Source organism: Equus przewalskii, chromosome 17 (assembly GCF_037783145.1).
Source record: "Equus przewalskii isolate Varuska chromosome 17, EquPr2, whole genome shotgun sequence".
Classification (NCBI taxonomy): Eukaryota; Metazoa; Chordata; class Mammalia; order Perissodactyla; family Equidae; genus Equus; species Equus przewalskii.
Genome location: NC_091847.1, coordinates 65,776,962 through 65,799,723, shown reverse-complemented (window position 1 = coordinate 65,799,723; position 22,762 = coordinate 65,776,962). Strand labels below are relative to the sequence as shown.

The following is a 22,762-nucleotide window of genomic DNA, read 5'->3' as shown; positions in this document are numbered from 1 at the left end:
ATCTACTGTGGTCTGGAGCCCTTGGACTGCCTCCTGATTGTGTAGGGTTCAACTTAGAGCAACTTTCTCCTCCCTAGTCTCAGGCTTCTTTCATGGCACTAAGTGGTAAACCTGACAAACTACTCTGTAGCACCACACTATGGGGAAAAGTTTGGGACAAACCTCCTAGGCCATACTCCTTATTCTTCCAGAAAACATGCATAGGTTAATAGAAGTTCCCATTTTTATAAATTCTAAAGATAAGTGATAGAGAAGATAGCAACCAGAAAGGACAGCAGAGTAAGCCTTACATAGCCTCCCAAATCATTCATAATAACCATTCCTTTTAGTGTCAGCATTTGGGGCAAGCCATGAAAGCAGAAATTTATATTTTAATGAATGCTTAAGAACTTACTCAGCGGTTGCTTCAGCTTCTAGTAAACTAGGATCCTTCCTACAGAGGGCAATGATGATGCAGATATTGTCATAGAAAGCAGCAAAGTGAATTGGCATCCAGCCTCTTTTTTCCGAAAGTGTGTAATCAGCTTTGAAACAGAGTAGACAGATGGTTGTTTCCAATGAGCAAGCCTGCGCAGCCAGGTGTAGAGGTGTTGGACCTAGAAGGGATGGACAATTACTTCCGGGGTCAAAGATTTAACATTCCTAAAAAACATGCTTTTTTGACATCCAACCACAGAGCTTAGAATTATGTGAAATAATAGCTCCAAGATAAGCACTAAAAGAATTAATTTAAGCAATTCTGTACTTCTTTATTTAAGTCGGGATGTCTGATCATTAAAAATCAATACTTCTTTATAAGTTAAGAATAAGTAACATTGAAAATATTAAATATTTTAAAAATTAAGTCAAGGTGTAAAATAGTCTTGTGATGAAATAAACTATTTCTTGTTTAAATTATTTCTCATTTTATTCAGATGTTTCGTAGTAGGCGACAAGATCCTTTGAAACTGAAAAAAAATATGCTCACAAAAGGCCTCTATGTCACTAAATCCAGTGGGTGTTTTTCAATTCTCATATTACTTTCTTCTCACCAGTAAGGTGACCACTTCTTCCTCTTTAAAATAGTTTCTTCCCGTGGCTTTTGTGATATGATATCTTCCCATTTTTCTCCTACTTCTCTGACTACCACTTCACACTCTCCTTTGGGACCTTCTCATTGTTCCGATGTCTAAATGAGCCTTAAGTCTCTATCTTGGGCCTTTTTATCTTCTCAGTGGCTTCATCTACCATCTACAAGTTGGTGAGTCTCTAGATCTGCTTTCTCCGCGCTCCAGGTCTAGACTTCCAACTTCTCACGGGGCATCTCCCTGCACCACCTCAAACTTAACATATTCAAAATTGAACTCCTATCTTTCTCTCCAAACGTGGTCCTCTTTCACTGCTCCCTAAATCAGGGAAGGTTATCATCATCCAGCCGGTTCTACAAACCAGAAACCTGAAAGACTCCTTGGCAACTCCCTCTCATTTCATCTCCATAACCAGTCTATCACCAAGTCTAAATATCTCTAGAACCCATCTTTACTGCCACCACCCTACTCCAAGCCATAATTACCTCTCAACTGACATCCCCCCTTTGTTCTTGCCCTTCCCCAATCCATTTTTTCAAAATGTATATCTGATCTTTTCACCTCCTTGCTTACAACTCTTCTGTGGCTTCTGAAGGCCATCTGATCATGAGTACAAGAGAAGGATCTGCTGGCTCCAACCTAACCTGAACCACCAGCTACCTGCCCCTCTCCCAAAAAGCCCCCACAACCTATACACCTTGTTCTCTTCATATAGGCCTTCTTGTTGCTCCTCAAACATAGGGTACGACCACCTATCCCAGGTTGCCCAGGTAAGTACAGGTCTATGCCTGTCACCCCAGCATAATTATTAACAGTGCCCCTTCCATTTTCAAAACCCCCTGATTTGGATGATGAATTATCCGGTCACCCCGGGCTAATCCAGCTGTCTGAAAGCTTCCGTCTCCCAAAAACCACTTCCCAGCTAGGAACTAGCTAATTGTTATTCATTCCTCGGCCTAAAAGTGGTACTTCCTCAGTGAAGCACTGTTTTTCTCCCAACTCAGAAACTTCCAATGGCTTCCAGCCTGCCTTAGTAGTCTAAATTTTATATCATAACCTTCGATAGTCTATAACATCTGACCCAAATCTATTTATTTAAAATTACTGCTTAGTCTTCCAATTTCTGGTCTGGCATGAGAGGAGCTTCAAGGTCACTAATGCATCCTAACAGCAAGTAAAAAGCTGAGCAAACCGAAAAATCAACAACTTTTCTCAGATCCGTTAGAGAAGTGAGGTCACAGGGCAAAAATGCTGTCCCCAGAATTGAGGAGACAAACAGGCGGAGAATCACAACTTACTGCAGCAGAAACCGCCACAGGAACCAGTTCTTGTGTAGAAAAACCTGAACCGTAATTGACAAATTGCTGGCGGCTCAGTGTGGGCAAGTCTGAGAGGTTAAACCTCCAGGGGGACCCAGTCACAGGAAACCCCCATATTTCACTGAGTTTTACCTCCAGGAGCTCAACCGGGTCCTCACAGTGAATATCAGAGAAAAATTCCTTCGTGTTTCCAGCAGGGGGCGGGGGAAAGGAAGCATTTTGAAATACACCAGAGCATTCTGTCTCTCTTAACAAGGCCTGTCTGTCCTCAGGAGAAACTATTTGACGAGAGCCTAACTTGCGGTTTTATTAGAACCTAACCCACCCAACTTCAGCTCGCTCTAGCCATCTTGACCCACCTAAGGGGGAAGGATGGACTGAGAAGCAGGTCGAAGTTCACAGTCCGATACCACAGGCTCTCTAAAAGACTGAGACCTAATCATAGGACTACAGAACATGCTGGTCCATTTCAATCAATGAAATGCGATCAGCTGCTCTCAGCAGGACAAATATCAAAATGACCTGAAGAGTTTCTTTTAAACCACACTAGCCTCCCCGCTGCCCTCTCCTTCTCCTCTCCACCCTCCCCCGCCCCAAGATTTCAGCACACCCCACGGGCAGGAGTACTATTCTTACATCCCCCGCTTCCTGCTCTAAAGATATGCAGGATCTTGGCTCCCATGCAGACCCTCTGAATCAGAATCTGCATTTTAACAAGATCCCTGGGTGGTCCCTACGTACTTAAAAGTTTATCCCAGAGTGGTGAGATAAAGTGCCTCCCCCTCCCCGGCATTTGTAATGTCTGATGACATTTTTGGTTGTCACAACTGGGGTGGGGGTTCCTACTGACATTTAGCCAGCAGAGACCAAGGATGCTACTAACCATTCTACAGTGCACAGGATGGCGCCCCACAGCAAAGAACTGTGCTGTCCCCAATGTCAAGAGTGCTTGCTGAAGCTGAGAAACACTGCCCGAAGACAAGCTAGAATCAAGAAAGTTCTGAAGGGGTTGGCGTAGTCTGAAGAAACTATCCTCTGGTTGAGAACCCTGGTCTAAAGAATAGATGCTCTATTGGGACCTGAAAGCCATTTTTACCTTTCTTTTCTCTGAATTTCTATATGACATTACTGCAAATTAATTATGCCAGTGATTGTCCAGTGCTCCCCTGCATTTATCCAGCCATGCATTTATTCAACATTCAACAGCTATTTCCTGATGGGACCTACTAATGCCTGGCTTTCTTCTGGACACGAGGACACCATGGCACAGTAAACCAAATCCGTGCCCTTATGGAGCTTATATTCAAGAGAGGGAAACGCAATAAACAAATAAATAATACTATCCAAGGTTGCCACAAGTGATACTTAGAAAAGAAAAAAAAGAGCAATAATGTAGGAGATCCACTGTTGTTACTCAACTGCAAATTCCCACAGGGCAGGTGGGTGGGATAAGCTTCCTCTTTCCCCTCCAGGTCCACTCACCTCCCTTTAGCACCCTCCCTGCTTTCTTCCCCTGCAGATTTAGCATCCCTAGCCCTTTGGCTTCTTGTCATTCTCTGCCAATGGGGAACCCTGGCAGGAGATTGGAGAAAGGAAGAGAATGAGGTCAGGATACTCATTCTCTCCGAGGTTCCCTCTCTGAGGTCATCTCAGGCTAGCTGCGTTCCTCCACCCACGGAAGGTGGCTCCTCTTACAAAGTTCAGGCCTTTGTAAATAGTTTCTTTAAAAATAAACTCTTCTTGGGGCCGGCCTGGTGGCGCAGCGGTTAGGTTTGTACGTTCCGCTTCTCGCGGCCTGGGGTCCTCTGGTTCGAATCCCGGGTGCAGACATGGCGCCGCTTGGCAAAAAAGCCATGTTGTGGTAGGCGTCCCATATATAAAGTAGCGGGAGATGGGCATGGATGTTAGCTCAGGGCCTGTCTTCCTCAACAAAAGAGGAGGATTGGCAGCAGTTAGCTTAGAGCTAATCTTCCTCAAAAAAAAATTTAAAAAAAATAAAGTTCTTGAATTATATAGAATATGAAGGTATAGTCTCTTAGATATAGAGATATAGAAGGTAGACCCTCAGGCCGGCCTTGTGGTGTAGTCAACTGCGCTTGCTCTGCCTCTGCTCCCTGGGTTTGCTGGTTAGGATCCTGGGTGTGGACCCAGCACGCTCATGAAGCCATGACCAGCTGGCGTCCCACATAGAAGAACTAGAAGGACCTACAACTAGGATATACAACTATGCACTGGGGCTTTGGGGAGGAAAAAAAGAGAGGAAGATTGGCAACAGGGCCAATGTTCCTCACCGAAAAAAAAAAAAAAGGTATAGCCTCTTAAAATTTTTCTGCCTTTTCCATATCAAATACTTAGGTCAAGTCTCTTACCTCAGTCAAGAGCGACTCATTCCCCAGACCTCATAGATTGTTACTGTCACTAGGTGGCAGCATATCTAAATTATATTAACTGCTTTTTTTTTTTAATGTGTAAAACCCACTTTTGAGCCTGATTTTATAAAAATAAGTAGAGATGACAGCAAATTCCACAGTGAGAAAGAAAGAAAGGAAGGAAGGGAGGAAGAAAGAAAACCTCCAAAACTTAAGAGTAATATGACTAAAGACCCATTGGTTGAAAAAATTTTTGCTTCAAAATGTATACCAAACTTCATTAAGCGACATTATCATGAAACAGAGCATTTTGCAGATTATATACTATAAGAAAAGTTTTAATACATGCAATAACCTTCTAAAATGCACCAAATATTTTATTTATATCTTACCATTTCTTTCTTTTTTCACGTCCATTTTGGATGACTCTGTTTTAAAAGAGAATACACACAGAAGTATGATTATTAATATAACAATAATTGTATTTATTTTAATTATGTCTATAAATAATTTTTATTAATAATATAATAATCCAGTTTCCTAAATTAATCAAAATAGACTCATGAATAGGAACCACAGGACTATATTTAGATACAGACGGCGGGATTACATCAAATAGGATTGAGTGCAACTTTCAGTCAAGCCACCTGGGCATGGTGCACCTGACCCTGTGTCTGAGCCGACCTGGAAACGCTGCCTCTCAAGTGGCTGGTCAAAACTCACACTGGGGCTGTGATTTTTGTGTCAGTTAAGTAATGACACATAGACATTGCCAGTAGAGTTGTACTTTTTCCATACTTCAAAATCTACCCAATTCTCAGCAAATGGAAATCCAAGTTGTCACAGTAGGAATGAGAAACTTTAATTTACCAAAGATTTTTTTTCACACCAAAAAGGTTTGAAATATAACACATCTTACAAAACAGTTTACCCATTGCATTTAAATTTGACTGAATTTGTGCTCTATTTTAACTAGGTTCATTCTGTATTGAATATTCAATTGAGTTGATAGAAACATCTTAATATCAAAACATTTTAATCATACTGATAGCGTACAGAATTTATTAGTAGTGAATAGGATTAAAGCAGAACATTTTGTTTTGGTGTGTGCAAATTTAGCACAGCTTATTAAGATAGCTGACCTAGTAAAACATAAAATCGCATTTCTCATTGCCAATATTGGTGCATCAGCCATTCCTGATACTCTCTCTCTACTTCTCTCTTCAGTTATGGAGCCTCTCCACTTTCATCTTCAACTTTATTATTTTCATACTAGTTACATTTATTCCAATGAATATGTAAATATGTATGTATACCTAATAATTTGATAAAATGCCTTTTAAAGTTTAAACTAGATTAACAAATTAAGGGGTTATTAATCATAAAATTATTATTATAGATAAATTTTTTGTTATTAAATATGTTTATGTAGTATGAAGAAACTATTCCCTGGTTGAGAACCCTGGGATAAGAAATGGATGTTCTGCTGGGATCTTTATTGATCTTTTCTCTGAATTTCTACAGTACATCACTGTATATTAATTATGCCAGTCATTATCAAATGCTATTCTGCATTTGTCATCCATGAATTTACTCAATATCTACTCCTGAGCACCCATTAATGCCAGGCTTTCCTCTGGACATGAGGATACCATGGTAAATTCAACCACATCCTTGCCCTTTATGGAGCATATATTCAACTGAAGGAGACGCAATAAACAAATAAATAACACTATATAAGGGAGCAATAGGGGATTCGTAGTAAACTAAAAGGAGCTCCTCTGAGATAAATGAAACAAAAACTTCACCTTTGCTCTAGGTACCAATACCAAATTTTAACCTTGCTCTAAAATCAGCATGCATTGTTAATGCTGAATAGGAAGGGGTAAGTAAAAGGAAAACATTTTAGACTTAAAGACTTTATGGTACCTTGGCTATACATAATAAAGCGTCTCTGGTTGACGTTGAAGTTGGCTTTGCACAGTTGGCAGATAATCGGAACTCTGTTATGTAAAGCGGCATGATGGAAAATAGCATAACCTGCCTCATCTGAGACATTGATCGTTGAGCTGGAGGTTTTACGGCTAAATGTATGGAAAACAGCAGATAATCCTCTTTCAACAGCAGACTTCATACCAAATGGGATGCTCTAAAATTATTAAGAAGCCTAGAATTAGTCTTTTCAAAATTCGCCAAAATTTGGTTTAAGGGGAAAAAAGGACAACGAAATATATTAATACAATGACATGATTGGTGCTCAATTACAGTAGAATTTTCACAAAATCCATGAGGAAAGTGTCTCACTGGGCAATGATTAAGTTTGTTAGAGCTATATAGAAACATTGAGAACTTTAAAAAATATTTTTGGGAAGTTTTTTTTTCTTCTTTTTTTAGGAGGAGCTGTAGATCCTTCTTTGAAGACAAAACAGGGTAGACAAATATATTTCTGAAGTACTTTAAAAGCAAATGGAGAGGCTGGCCCTGTGGCCAAGTGGTTAATTTCGGGCGCTCCGCTTCAGCGGCCCGGGGTTTCGCCGGTTTGGATCCTGGGCAGGGACATGGCACCGCTCATCAGGCCATGCTGAGGCGGCGTCCCACACAGCATAACTAGGACCTACAACTAGAATACACACCTATGTACTGTGGGGCTTTGGGAAGAAAAAGAAAAAAAAAGATTGACAACAGTTGTTAGCTCAGAGCCAATATTTAAAAAAAAAAAAAAAAAGCAACCGGATATCACTGGTTCCTTTTCTCATTTAACAATAATCTCATTTAGAAGTTTGGAAACTCGAAATATATAACTATAGGAATACAGTTTGTCTCCTTTGCTCTAGGTCTCAAAATGGAGAGGCAAAAATGTTACGTTTTCTTTGAGACATTCTGACTACTTAATAGTTTAAAATTCAATTAACAGGTTATTAAACTTTAAAATTTATGGAATTAAAACAAGTAAATGGTAAGTAGATACCAGCGTACCCTTTGAAAGTGGTGAGCTCACCACTTAATTTATCGGTTCCAGAACCCGGAAGTCAGGGCTCCTTGAAGCCATGTGGAGTCTGACTCAGGATGCCAGTGTGCTCCTTACGTTTAGTTCCCAGGACTGAAACCTGGCTCTGCTGTTTACCAGCTCTGTGATTTGGGAAAGATCCTTACCTCAGCGTACCTCAAATTTCTCACGTGTAAAATAGGAATGACAATAGTACCGAGTGCCTTGGAAAACTCGGTTGAAAGGACTTATAATAGAGCCCGGCGTACAAAACAAGCATTCAATAAATATTAGCCATTATTAAGATTAATCACAATCCAGTTCATTAACAGCTCGTTTTGTAACTCTGCCAGAAATTTCTAATCCAGAAGCGTACAGCTTTTCAGCCACCAAAATATGGAATTTTCATTTCATAGTGAAGACTTTAACCTATTGTTTATCCCTAAGATAAAAATTTGTTTTAGACATATATTTATTACAATATATAATTCCTTACACTACATTATGTGGTAACCACTGAAATACCTTGCATTTCATAGATTTTTTGAAACCAAATTTTTTCTTGAATTGTTCGTGTAATTGAGCATCTGTCAGAGGAAGTCTTTTCAGCCTCAGATTGTTGACTATTTCATTTATGGCTCCCCACCACTGTGTCTTATATAGTTGCTGATAGAAAGTTTCCAATTCAAAATAAATCACATAATAGCTATAAAAAATTAAGAAAAAAGATAAGTTTTTCTGACTTTGAAGTGATTTGCTACTTTCTTTTCCTATGCTGGCAAAACTTTATTTTTCTATAACAATTAAATACAAAGTGTAGTTTCAATTGAAGTTGACTGTAAATATTTTAATAACATGGTTATCAACTGTTATTAATTGAGTTATTGTATAACAAATGTCTTCTCCATGTTGGTCCTTCTAATTGACTCTGCCTTTCCCATGCCAGTGACAAGAGGCACTGTCTAAAAGTGACCGGAAATTCCAACTCTGGCTGAAGGATTCTGGGTTTACCTTCTAACCATCTGCTTAATCTCTTCTTATAAATTTATGTATTAACACTTTTTATTTAGTTATGTCTACATTTGCTTGCTCAAGAGTTTACCTTGAGTCTGACCTGGAATGATGCTTTGGGTAATGTTCCTTGACTTTTACTAACTGCTGCAGTAGACTAGAGGAACCCCCACCCCCAGGTCCCTGAGACACAGGTAGGCAACGGCCTCCATCCCTATCACACTGGAATGGAAAAATGACAAAATTTTGAGGGACTCTGTTCCCCGGGGTTGCTTATCATCACAGGTAAAAGAAAACGATGCCTTCCTCCACTTCTGCCCATGAGGTACATTCCCATCCCCAGATTTTGGCAGTAAGTGCCTCAGCAGCTGACTCGACCTCTGCCGGTGGGAGGCCTCTTAATGTTACCTGGGTTTCCGCTCTAAATGCAACTGTTGATTGTTGTAAATACAGTATTCTTGACAGTGGCCACCCCCTCCTATGGCTCCTCATTCTGCTACTCAGGGACTATCCGTTCTCCTTCGGGTGCTGAGGAGTTTCTTCCATCATACTAATGTCCAGGGAAGCGAATTGGAGTCTCTCTGTGCTAAGGAAATTCCTTGCCCAGAAGCTGAGGGGGAATCACTGAGCCCCACGGGTCAGTTAAAGGAAGGTCTTAAGGAAACATTCTGTTATGAACTGGTCAGAGGCTAACACTCCCTTTCCTTGACCTTTATTTCAACCCGTTTCCTGAATACAGTAGACCTCTACACGGATAGAGGCAAGTTTGAGGACCTGTTCACATTTATTTGAGGCTGTCGTTCTTCCTATCTACCATCCCCTCCTCCCAAAAGGAAACTGGACCACCAGAATATAATCTAAAGGTTGTATTCACCTGTATCTCGCAGGTATAGTGCCAGGCCAGGTGGTGGTCACTTTATCCACAGGTCCTGACTTGTTGGAGGTGCCACCTTCCTCAATGCAGACTTACCTACCTTACTAGATACTAGCTTCCAAAACCAAGGGGCAGGTATTCTGAATCCTACTCAGATTTGAAGGCTTTAAATCAGTGTTTATAGGCTCTAGGGCCTTAAGGAGCTGTATAGGTCAGACGTGAATGTTTGATGTGTATTGGATAACGAAACTGAATTTCCAGAAGAATATAGCTCACCTTCCGTTAGTATTATGTACACTGATAAGAGTGGCCACCACAAACAGACACTCCAAGTCCCACAAGACTCCCTCCACGAGCATCACACTGAGAATGTCCTCTGATCTTTGGCTCGGCTCTGTATCATCCTGCTCCAACAGAATCTCAACACCAGCAACCTCTGTCTTTTCACGTACTTCTTCAGGGAACTGGCCCTGGCTGTGTTAAATGGCCACGAGAACAGGAGCTACTACCTACCTTTGGGGCCCTGGTCCTCCGTGATGTACTCTTGGATCACTGCTTAAGCAATGAAACAGACTTATAAATTCACCAAATACTAAGGGAAGGTGGGCTGGAAATTCAGTTTAGTCATCCAGTACATCAAACATCCAGAACCAGCAGGGTGCTGTCCTACCCTAGAAACTGAAGAAGGAGGTGGTAAAAGTCGCTGTACCCTGAGAAAGTCTCTGACCACAGGATTCTGTGACCCCTAAGGTTGGATACACAGACTGCACATTAGGCCAACACTGGCCCACGCAGAGATGATTATTGGAAGCCCAGAAAGCCCAGATGGCGGCACTGTGAGGGAGCCCTCATCCAAGTACAGCACAGAGACATACCACTGTTATTACTCAAACCTTAAGTGTAGTGAAGGGACTTTAAGGGGGCCTCGCTTTTAAAATAACTCCCTCCATATTCTTCTGCCTGGGATTCTGCACCCAGCTTAGGGACCGTGGTGAGAAGCTTCTAATACCACACTTCCCTGACACGCCACTGTCACATTAAGTTATTCTGACCTGCCTCCTAACGTCTACAACAGTATCATGATGCTGGTATGCTCTCCCCCAAATAGGACATTTTAGTCATCTATTTTCTTCAATCATTGTCATCTTAATAATTCATGAGTTCTTCTGCCTTTATGGACAGCCAAATCCTGGGTATCTGAACTGTGGCCCCTATTTTTTGATTCTGAAATAGTGGGAGAACCCAACCTGAGCCAAAAATGAATCTAGGGTTTAGATGTTTCTGGGTATGCCTGGAGAGCCAGTGGAACTGGTCCTATTTTCATAAGGAACCAAGAGTCTCCTAGGAAATAAATCACTCTGAGGAAAGAGAACATCAAGATACACGTAGTTGGTACAATAAAATGCCCCTAAAATCAAAGAAGAGAGAGATTTTGAGATGGCATGTTTTTCCATCATTCAGATTATTCTCTGGTCCAGCACCAACATAGAATGATCCCTATGCTACAGAAAGGAACAACTGAAAGCAAAATGACTGAAAGAGATGTTTTTGCACGAAATTATTAGGGGTTCATTATTAGCACTTCCTTGAAACCAATAAAATAAGTAAGGAAAGAAATTCTCCCTATTTCATTGGATTGGCTCCAACATGTGTCACAGTTGATGCATGCTGTTTAGCAGGGATCAGGAGGAGCCAGCCCCAAGGCGACACCAGCTCCACAACCAGGAGCAGCAGTGCCAGAGACAACAATGGCATTAGTATTGAGTTGCCTTCATGGTGTCTATTGGGCTCTAGGGGCCCAGTGGTGGATCATTACAGGGAGCTCAGGCATGAAAGGAGGAAACTGAAGATGTCTCATATTACCTCGGAGAGCTGATCTATGGGCATATGAGATTCCTAGGAATAATTGTGTGGGGGTGGATTTTACAGGGAACCGAATGTTCTCTAGTAATTGGTACAGGAGCCAGGAAAATACTGATTATTACTCCACTTGAGATTTTTACTGTTATTGTATGCTGGCTGGGTTTGGGAAACAAGCTTATGCTGGTTTTGAAAGCCTGCAAATTCAAGTCCATCTGTCTACAGTTCACCAACACCGATGACCAAATGCTGTGCATTAATCAGAAACTAGAGAAACGATTCCACTGTAACATCCTATTGCAACAACATGACTGGATCCCTTACAGTGCCACGGCGGTGTGCTTATGCCAACAATATTCCTTCACTCACAACAACCTCTCACCAACAGCGTTCATCCCAGCTGCCTCCCTCCATTCCCAGGATCATTAGTGTCCAGCCAGACATTAGAACCTGGAAGAATAAAGCTTTATTCAGAGGTGGCTCCAGGACACTATTAAGCTTGGGAAGGACTGTACATGGGGTATGTCAATAGTGTTGGGTCCCTGAGCGAGAGATTCTTCTTCCAGGGAGATGCACGCCAACTGTCCATTCCAGAGGCATGAGATCTGCTGCTTAATTGTCTTCAATATCATGGAGGTCGTTAGCCACACGGTCTTTGACTTCAGCTCTAGTACCACGTGTGCATTCAGGCACTAGTCAATGGAAAGATCCACCTTTCATTATTTATCTTGCTTCTCCCTCTGCCTTATTTCTCTTATTTCCCTCACTGCTATGCATCTTGAAAGAAATTTGCAATCTGTGTCTTTACTTCTTTACATCCCACGGACTCTCCTCAACTTTACCCTTCAACTCAATACATACAGCCTTGTACAGCCACAACTAAAATTCTCTTACCAAGTCACTGCCAAATTTAGAGGGCTCTCTTCAGTATCAAATTGATTTGGCCTTTTTCTCTATTGAATTTGGTGCTTTTGATTAGTTCCATATTTTTCAAATTCTCCCCATTTGGCTTCTATATTAGCATACTTTCTTGGTCCTCCTCTGCCTATATCATTCCTCTCACTCTCCTTTGCTCTCTCCTCTGCTTCTCCCTACCCCATTTAAAAGCTGCTCTTCTTCAGAGTTCTAGACTTGGCCCTATTCTCTCAAATACTTACATGCCTTTAAGAAAAACAAAACAAAAACCTCTCTTATATGCTTTTAAATCTCAAGTCTCTACCGCCAACCCAAATGTCTCCTCTGAGCTCTATTTCCCATATTTCCAAACTTCAGTGTCCAAGATATGAAAATCCAAGAACACCATACATGAAGGACCCTAGCAATACTGAGAGAAACACATTGCTCAAAAGATGACAGGTATAACAAGACCCAGCAGAGGAAGAGGATTTTAAATCATATTCCTTATGGAAATGAAGGGGTATGTGCTGAGTCCACTGCTTTCAGTGGGCCCGTAGGATTTGATCCTTACCTCCAACCCCATTTAACCACTGTGTTAATTGTAAGAGCTAATTATATCACTATAATTTTATACAGAATGTATCAAACCTTATAAAGTAATAAACATAACAGTTATGTTTATAGTATATATATTTACTTATAGTATATATATAATATATATATATAACTTAGTTTGTTGAGTCTGTACGTCATTCATGGCGGATATTATTGTTCTAGGATCTCCATACAGAGGTTTTAAGTAGACCTTTGCATTTCAACACTTTCCTTGTTTTCTGCTAACTTTCAACAAGTTCCAGTTACTGTGAATAATTATGGAAAGTTCCTTACCTTTTTCCGTTAAATTCCATGACTGGTATTGAGTAATATTCTTTGTATCCTGAATCTTCTGCAAATGTATTAGCAGCACAATCCCGTATTTTTTCTAAATTGTTCTAAAATATGAGTTATGTTACTAAAAACATATCTTTAAACAAATCTAAACAATTATGACTTCTTTTAGATAAAATTTTAAACATGTAAGTGACAAATTTTTAACATAAAATCCCACAAGACCCTAATAATGACTGTGTGTATCCAATTCCTAATTTGGGAGTGAGGAAAAAACACAAAAGGAAAGATACAATATAGACAATATGACAATTGAAATGTATAATGTTTATACTAAACTCCAGATGAAGAATTATTGTTCCCAAACTCTGGAGGATCTCTGTTCTGATACTAATCTTTGAGGAAATGGAAGAACATGTAGTGAAATATTCAGGGATTTCTACTGAACTCTTTGGTTAACTATTCTAGGGCAAATATGGTCCATTAGAGGTCTGTAAACTCTGCAAGGATGATAGTTGTATCTAGCTTATTTATCATTTTGTCTTTGACATCTAACATAGTACCTTAGAAATAGTTAGACTTAATTCATGTATGTCACAGAATGTATGGAAAAATTAGTGAGTTGGGAAGATAATCATTTGGAGAGCTGCCAAGTGCCTGTACCACCAGAGACTCTTTCTGGATGGAGAGTAGGATAAAAGAGTTGTGAAACGACAAAACATTCCAGGAACAACAATAATTTAAACCTGAAAATCTTCCAAAGCATTCTCAATTGAAGGGGTGCTGATATCAAATTCAATTCCTCCATGAACATGAAAATACTGATTCTCTTTGTAGTGAAAATTCTGGCATTTAAAATCTCGTCCATAAATGAATGGAGGCAATTCTCGCTCTGTCTTGACCTTGTCATCTCCAAAAATGAAAACAAACTTTTATTTAAAAAGTGGAAAAAGCACATAACAATCATATTTTGGAGATCTAGATTCTCACTCACGTAAACAAAGTGGAAAAATCCACACGAAATGAAAATCTGGGCAATTTCAGTCTATAAAATTATTTATGCTATTAGAAAATGCTTTGAGCATTTTCTGAGGTTTCATTGTACAAGCATTTCAAAATAGTCAAACCATCATGCTACTTACCGATTTTTATGTGTGAGCTCAAGATTAATATCTTACCTTCGATTATCAGAAGAGATTTGACACACTGTGCCTTAAAGAATCCTTGGTTAAATAAACAAAAACTTACCTGGGCTAGTTTAGGTAAAAAGAGATATTAAAAAGAAATAGGGGGGTATCTCTCACATGACAAAAATAACCAGCCCATTTTTCTGAAAAGTAATGAAACCACACATATAACATTTAAAAAAATTAATTTTCTAAAATCTCAGTAAGGATTAGGTTTGTTCAATTATTTTGACTTGTTAGCAGAATGTGGTTTCAGCAATATAAAGTATATACTGTATTTTGAGAAATATAAAAGGTATAGAAAATTACAAAGAATAATGTAACTCCCTAATCTCACCATCTGGAATTAACTATTAACATTTAGTCATAGTTGCTTCAATAATTTAGGTAACAAAACATTACACATATACCTAACGTGCTTTTTAAGCAAGGCCCTGGTAGTTCCATACACCTGCTGTCCCCCAACCTGCACGTGGGACAAGCATGGTCGTGAGTCCAGTCTTAAATAATTCACAGACATGGATGATAATCTTCACCATCTGTATTCTCATGATACAAAATTTACTTAAATGATTTGCAAAACTTCTACTGAAAATTGCCATCTGAATAGAAAGCCCACTATAATAAACCTACATTGGGCACCAAAGAAAATATATAAATTGCTTGCTAATCTGAGTGGAAGGAATAGTTTGCACTACATTCGTGCCAAATTCCATATAAACATGGTCCTCTTTCAGCTCTCTGTTCACTTACATGAGTCTATTTGTTTATTACAGTGCCAATACATTACTAAAGTTTTAAAATATGTTTCCATCTCTTTTTCAGAAATGTAAGAGCATATATGATCCTTTAGTGCTTCATATTAATTTCAGAATCAATTTATAAACTTTCATGAAAAACACGATAGAGGTTTTGAGTAGAAGTGCATTGAATTTAAAGAGTAATTTGGATGAGATATGATATATTCACAATGTTGTCCCACCAGCAACATGGACTATTTCTCATTTTCTCAGAACTCATTTTAAGTCTTTCAACAGCCCTTATAATTGGTATAAATATATACCAAGTACTATGTACATATACCAAGTATTTTTAATTACTTTGGAGACATTAAATTTTGTTTGTTTCCTTCTAACAGGCTACAGCTAGGTTACATGGTTAGACCTGCATACTAGAAACAAAATTGAATTTAAGTGTAAATTTAATATATATTTTATTTTATTTTTTTTAAGATTGGCACCTGGGCTAACAACTGTTGCCAATCTTTTTTTTTTTTTTCTGCTTTGTCTCCCCAAACCCCCCCTGTACACAGTTGTATATCTTAGCTGCAGGTCCTTCTAGTTGTGGGATGTGGGACGCCGCCTCAATGTGGCCTGACGAGCGGTGCCATGGCCACGTCCAGGATCTGAACCCTGGGCCGTCACAGCGGACGGAGCGCGCGAACTTACCCACTCGGGCCACGGAGCCGGCCCCATATATCTATATTTTAAATTTGAATTTTGGTGATACTCTTACCTGAAAAAGGCTGAAGCAGACTAGTTAAATATGGGACTTTCATCTTCTTTTTTAAACTTAGTAGAAATGGAGTCAGAAAACATATTAACTTTAGGTATCCTAGCCCTCTTCTGATTTCTTTGTTCTTTTCAAAGTGTTTTTGAATAACCTTTTTTTGAAGATATAATCTCTGCTGTAGTCTCTGGTAGGTACAAATATCAAGATAATCCTGATTATATTTTATAGCATTCGTAAGCCAATAGGCTGTTTCAAATATAAAAACATTTTCACATTGTTGAACTTGTGTGGTACTGAATGTCAACTTTAGCAAAATATTTTCAGCATATTTCATAAATATAGCTTTTTCTTCAGGGCTATTGGGATTATATGTCGGATCTGCATTCATGTCTTCATCATAGATTCCATTAAAGTCTGGATCCTTTGTAATATCAATCAGACCTTCACATAAAAAAGAAAAATTTTAGCTAGTGAAAACTTCATATTTGGCTTCTACGTAAATATAGCAGATTGAACACAGAGTTTCATCTTGAATTCCTACTAACATGACAGCAAAGGAATAATGAGACAGCAATATAATTGTTAAAGATGAAAAGCAGATGGATGCGTGGTAACAAAGCAGGGTAAAGAAACATGCAAGCTTGTGGAATTAAAAGAAAACAAATTTCCCTTCTTTGGAGGAAAAAAACACAATTCCACATGTCGCATCTTTAATCAAGCAAAATATGGAAGAAGAAGAAAATATGATCTTCCTTTAAGCAAAGAATCAGCTTCTTTCTTGAGTTAAAAGCATAATTTGCTTTTTCAGTCCCTGTATTATACATTTCTTCTTTTTGCTGATAATAGAAGTTAAACATATACAATAAACAAGGAAATTACTTGCTCACTAAGCATGACGAAATCATAAGAAACAAAACAATTTTACTCTATTACAAATGACAGATTTCCTGTTACATTTTCTTCCCATTTATGACGAAATTAAGGACTTTCTTGTTGTCAAATTGTGTTTCTAAAGATAGTTACATCTACAACGTTACCCTTAATCTAGACTTGAGAAAACTGCTTGGAATCATAAAATATGACTTTGTGGAGAACGTGGAGTTTGTTTGTAACATAGGTGCCTTAAAGTGTAAATAATCCATCAACGTGCCCCTTCTATTCTTCCTCAAATCTACTTCTTTTAAAAAGCCAGCATACTCTTGGATTTTTTAAATGGCCGCTATGATTCATCTCCCTTTTGCAAAAGAGCCAGTTAAATTATCAAGAATATAAAGAAATTAGAGTGCTTCTGACTTAAAAAAATCTAAATATAAGCCATAGCATTGTTGATACCTCTAAAACTTTCTGGCTTGGGTGGGTGGGAACCAATGGGCAGCAAGTCAATTCTCACCAAAGAATAGCAGAAAGGCTTAGAAATTGGAACCTCTGAAGAACAAGTCACAGTGTTGGAATTCAAAAAAAAAAAAAAAGGATTGGTTCAAAGTCCTGATTAAGGAGATTCCCAGATAGTACAGCTCCTTCCCTTCCTCACTAAAAGGGCTGTGAACCCGTGTGCTGACGACCAGGTTAAGTGAGAGTCTGTGTCCTGAATGGGGAGACACACAGCCCCTTCTCCTCCTCTGGTCCCACAGTCTTCGCCCTCCCTCCAGGCAGGAGACTGGAGGAAACAGACCAGTCTAAGAGAAAAGACCTACAGATATAGTGTGTGGGGAGGGGCTCCTGACGGAAAAGGTAAGGTTTCTTCCTGATCACCCTGCAGTGAGGGCGTGCTAGTCAGCAAGCCCTGCTCCTGCCTCACTGCTACAGGAGAACAAACAGCAAGGATCGGAGGCAGGTGGGGAAAGCCTCTCAGAGGAGAGACAGAATGGAGTGAAGAGGGAGGGAGAAGGAGCCGGGGAAGGGAGAGCAGGAGGGAGGGCAGAGAATGGGAGAATGGAATTTGGAGAGCAGTAGAGGAAAGTGCCTAGAGAAGAATCAGCGGGTTCGGACAGAAGCAGGAGGATGAAGGTGTCCAGAGACACGTTTGTGAGAGTTCACTTTACTGACAGGAGGTCGGTATTTCTGTTCAAAAGTTTGGGGCCGAGTTAGTGATGGAAAACGAAGTTAATTTTAAAAATGACACAATTTTTCATGTGACGAGAAATAAAAAGTTATTAAAGAAAGGAAGTGTGATCATAGCACTTTATGCTAATCAGCTAGGAAGATGTACAAAGTCATAATAAAGTAAAAAACGAGGAAAGATTTAAGCAAAAATTGGATATAACTAAATTTGAAAGGTGAGGGAAGGGAACACAAGATTCCATTGTTTTCACCTCTATGCTAATTTCTTTTAGTCTTATCTCCTGCCCTGCTTTTGCTCCTGAACTCCAGATTCTTTCTCCATGCCTAATAAATATCTTTACCTGAATGTCACAGAAGCACTTCCAAACTAAATTCATCTTTCCTCTCCCCAAAATCCACTTTCTTTCATTCCCTATCACAGTTAATGGTGCTATTTATCTATCAGTTCCTCAAAAACTAGAAACCAGAGTCTCCCACAATTCCTTTTCTCTTACATTCTATCTGTTATTAACAATTTAATTTGTACATGTATTGAAAGTTTACTGTGTACCAAGCTCCGTAAAAGGTGCTGAGAATTTAAAGATAAAAAAGACACACTTTACTGTGCTTTCCAGGAGAAGCTTAGGGTCTAATAAGGAAGACAGAGGTGAAGGCAATAATTTCAATACAAAATGGTATAGTGTGCACAAAATAGAGGAGGCTGTCTTTGAATCAAGTCTCAGAAAATGACTATCAATAACCTGGGGAAGAATGTGAAAGAGTGGGTGAATGGCAGGGAGAAGGGCATTTCAGGTAAAGGACAGGGGCATAAAAAATAAACATTTCACTTTACCAGCTTGTGGTATTAAATAAGGTCATATCTTTCTCTAGGATTTAAACTAAAAGTTCCCCTTCCCCATTTTCCTACCACAAAAATATCTTTTTCTTCTTTCTCTCATCCCCCAAACTTCATGCAATAAATCCAAGAACCCAGGAATTACTTACATCAAAGGACTTGCCCTAATTAAAATCTCCTCTCAGAAAACTGGATATGAACAGATTTTTAGTGCGCTCTGTTCTCTACTGCCTTTGCTACTGTTTTTGAAGAGTTGTGTTTGCTTTTGGCTTTGTACAGTGCAAAGTTATCAGCAAGGTAAAGTTTAATTTGGCCAGACTGATTCCCAGTAGTCGGCACTCCCGGAAAAAGAGCTGGCCCCCTGCAAAGTTCCTTGGAAATCCACTGGAGCAGTGTTTAAGGCCATCACATGGTCAGTTGCAAGACTTAAATCCAGTCTCCCAGTTCTGCCAAGAGAGGAAGTGCTGTTTCCCCAAACACGAATAATTAAATAGCGACTCTCGCTGCTAGCCTGCCATCATACAGCTGCAACTACAAGGACTAAGCTGGGAGGACAGAGCTGGAGCCAGGTTTCCAAGAGTCACACTGTATATCAGACACCTTTTGTTCCCTACCTCACTTCTTCTTAGACTGTATTTTTTACTCTAGCTGTTGATGAATCAGCCAGCTCCACACAGATATAACCTGACTGCACCTTGCCTCTCATGCACCACATGGCCCTTATTTTCCCCTGGGGCTTCTCTGCCGCTGCTGTGTTGGACTCCTGATGCAACCCATCCAGTCATTCTGATACACGAACAAATCTTGAAGTGCCAGGGAGTTCACCTCCATGCAACCTTTGAACAGCGGAGGAGAGGAGGCATTGGCTACAGGCTCCCCTCTTCCATCCCTCTGGCTGACAATTCTGAAGTCTATTGTATGTGACTCCTCAGAGAATCCAAGCAAAACGGACCCCAATTGGCCAGCTGGTGAAAGCTCAACAGTACATCCCTGGATTGATGTTCCCTCCTGGTCCATTCACTTTTCCTGTCCCTCACTCCTGTTCCTTGGAGTCATTTCCCATAAACTACCCTGACTTAAGTCCTCAGTTCAGGCTCTAATTTGGGAGGTAGCCTAGGATAACACACACTGCTCTTGCATCCTCGTCTTGGACCTGGCGTTTCCTTAATCATGTAGCATAAAAGCTCCATGGCCTGAGTCCCTTTCGCCGGGTCTGGCGCTTGGCCTTGCAAAATTTCACAGTGATGCTCCAGGTGTGTTGCATGATGGGGAACCTGTACCTATTGCTGCTGCTACCTCTGTGAGTTTTCCCTCTGTTGGAGTTTCCTGCTCTAACAGGTCTAGTGTGTGTGCTGCTTGGTCATTTACCAGTGTTTGCACTATACCACTGTTACAGTGCCTGAAGCATGCTGATGCTGCTGGTTCTTCAGCAGACTCCCAAAGTGCAGTGGAGGGAGAAGAAAGTCTCTGCTCCTGGTATGATGCTCATCTTTGATGGCCCAGCAGCCAATATCACAAAGTGCTTTGGTGTAAACACACACAACACTTGTCTCAAGGCACATGGTGGTATAGTGAGTGGATTTGGAAAGATTTCCAGCTTCATTAACATACAGTGAAAGGATGTGAGGCAAAGAGAGCAGTAAGAAGGCAGGTGCAGTGGGTAAGGCTAGAGAAAAGAGTGTTCTGTATCAGTGTTGCAGTGGAGACAAACCAAAACAGATGATTTTGAGATATTTTAGAGGTTGAATCACAAAAGTCAAGACATGGGTTCCCAACCAGGAAAGGAGAATTAAGTAGAAATGTCCAGGATTGATATTTATCTGATATGTATCAACATGGCCACACTGGTTGTTAAAATATTGAAGGCTTCCACATTGTTTGGTAAATTGAACTGCTATAGCCCAGAGCTCTTTGAATGCCTCCCCACCCTGGGATAGCCTAGAAAGCTCCATGATCCAGCAAAGGGTACAGATAACAAGCAGGAGGTCTCTGAGACCCTGTTTCAGCATTATGGCTGATGTCTGTTCTGTTGCCACGCTGCACTGGTGGTTAAATATTTTAAACATCACCCTGAAAATGTAGGCAATGGAAAGAAGACAGCACTAGTTTCTGGGTGCTCCCCCGTTCCCCCTACATCTTTTTTTTTTTTTTTTGGAAGATTAGCCCTGAGCTAACTGTTGCCAATCCTCCTCTTTTTGCTGAGGCAGACTGGCCCTGAGCTAACATCCACGCCCATCTTCCTCTACTTTTTATATGTGGGATGCCTACCACAGCATGGCTTGCCAAGCGGTGCCATGTCTGCACCCGGGATCCAAACCGGTGAGCCCCAGGCCGCCAAAGTGGAACGTGCGAACTTAACTGCTGTGTCACTTGGCCGGCCCCATCCACCTACATCTTGATTAGAATGTTCCTATGCATCTCTGATCCCCTCAACCAGGAGCACCACTGTGAGGGAATTCTTATGGAGGATGGCCTCAGATATGATGGACAGCTTGGACCAATAGACCAGATGGTGGGTCATGAAGTTGCTTGATGTAAGTGAGTTTGTCATCAACTAAGCAGAAGCCCTCTATCCTTAGTTATACAACAGGACACGTGCTCCCCCTGCCATGGCATGTCTCTTGTTCTTATTGATGCTCTCACTGGATGATCCAAAGGATCTTGTGGCCTTAATATGTGAAAGGCTCCTCAATGTGTACCTCTAACCCTGATCACTCTCCAGAATTTGACTTCTACAATGGAAATTTCCACCTAGATATCTGAATCTAAAAAAACCTCTTTGTTTCTTTGCCAGTCAAATCTGTCACCTCTGGCCTTGCTTGACACATGCCAGATTGGAATCATGGTTCATTGTCCCACCTCCTCTCCAATGAGAGTCCCAAGTAATCTTTGTAAAAAGGAAGAAAAGCAAACCCAATTTTTGTCGGGATTGTCAAGGCTCTAACATTGTTGGAAACCACTATCCATTCCTGCTGATCCTTAACCTCCACGGAGATCAGATCTTCACAAAGCTCCTGCCATCATCCTGATCAGGAAGGGCAAACCACAAGACTTAGTTTTCCAGAGACATCCTGGCCAATTCAAGTACATGAGGACATCACCTGGCTTGTACAATGTTCCCTGCCATCTACTAGTGATAAGCAAATGGATTACTGGACAACTTCCAGGATAGAAGGGTTATCAACCATTAAAAGGACATCTTAATTTAGCTACATTTTATCTACATGACCTGAGCTAGCCTTGGAAGTCCTAAACTAACAGCAATAATAGCATTTCTGGGTGAATGCTTTAAGACTTTGACCATGCCATGTTCTCTTCAAGAAATGCATCTACATGATGCCAAAGTGTCAGTGGCATTTAAGAGGGAACTACCAGACCAGTCATTAGTAGAATTCACCAGATATTAATGGCAATATTCTGCATTTCTTCACCCTAATCACCCCCAAAGTCCTGAACAAGAGAGGATTTATGAGGTTCCAGTTTCAGCCGTACTGTTTTAGAAGCCAGGGACCCTCCAATCCTATATAACTCTGGACCTAGCCAGATGGTATTAGTGCTGATTCCACCAACACCACAGATTGAATAATTCTCTCCCAGAGGAGAAGAATTTCTACCTTAAACTCACCACTCTTAGAGTCTGCTCTCAACAGAAGTTGATTACTTTACCCTGAATGAAAATGAGAGCTATTAGCTATCTAAACTTTCTTTGAGACATAGAGGTACCATTTTCAAGAGACTACTGCTTGCTGCTACACTTAGGCCACCTGAAATAACACATCTAGAAACCCAACCCAAAGCAGGTGAGTCAAGTTGTGTTACTGTCACCAAGCAAATCTTATTCTCAGGCATTTGAACTTCACAGCAGTCCAGCCACAGAAACAGTAAAAGGCATAGTT

At 40.4% G+C, this 22,762-nt stretch overlaps 1 protein-coding gene across 12 annotated transcripts in view; it reads right to left on the bottom strand.

Annotated features, from left to right (window-relative positions):
* ANKAR (ankyrin and armadillo repeat containing) overlaps positions 1-22,762 on the bottom strand; it is a 65,875-nt gene that overhangs the window by 37,817 nt on the left and 5,296 nt on the right. For all 12 annotated transcript variants that reach the window (XR_011528482.1, XR_011528483.1, XM_008526172.2 and 9 more), the window contains exons 3-9: positions 15,974-16,411; positions 14,018-14,181; positions 13,272-13,375; positions 8,267-8,447; positions 6,685-6,904; positions 5,148-5,183; positions 395-596 (exon numbers count right to left, since the gene is read on the bottom strand). Coding sequence is in view for 10 of the 12 variants with exons in the window: in XM_008526172.2 (XP_008524394.1) it covers positions 395-596; positions 5,148-5,183; positions 6,685-6,904; positions 8,267-8,447; positions 13,272-13,375; positions 14,018-14,181; positions 15,974-16,411 (1,345 nt within the window). In the remaining 2 variants the exon portion in view is untranslated. The remainder of the gene's footprint in view (positions 1-394; positions 597-5,147; positions 5,184-6,684; positions 6,905-8,266; positions 8,448-13,271; positions 13,376-14,017; positions 14,182-15,973; positions 16,412-22,762) is intronic.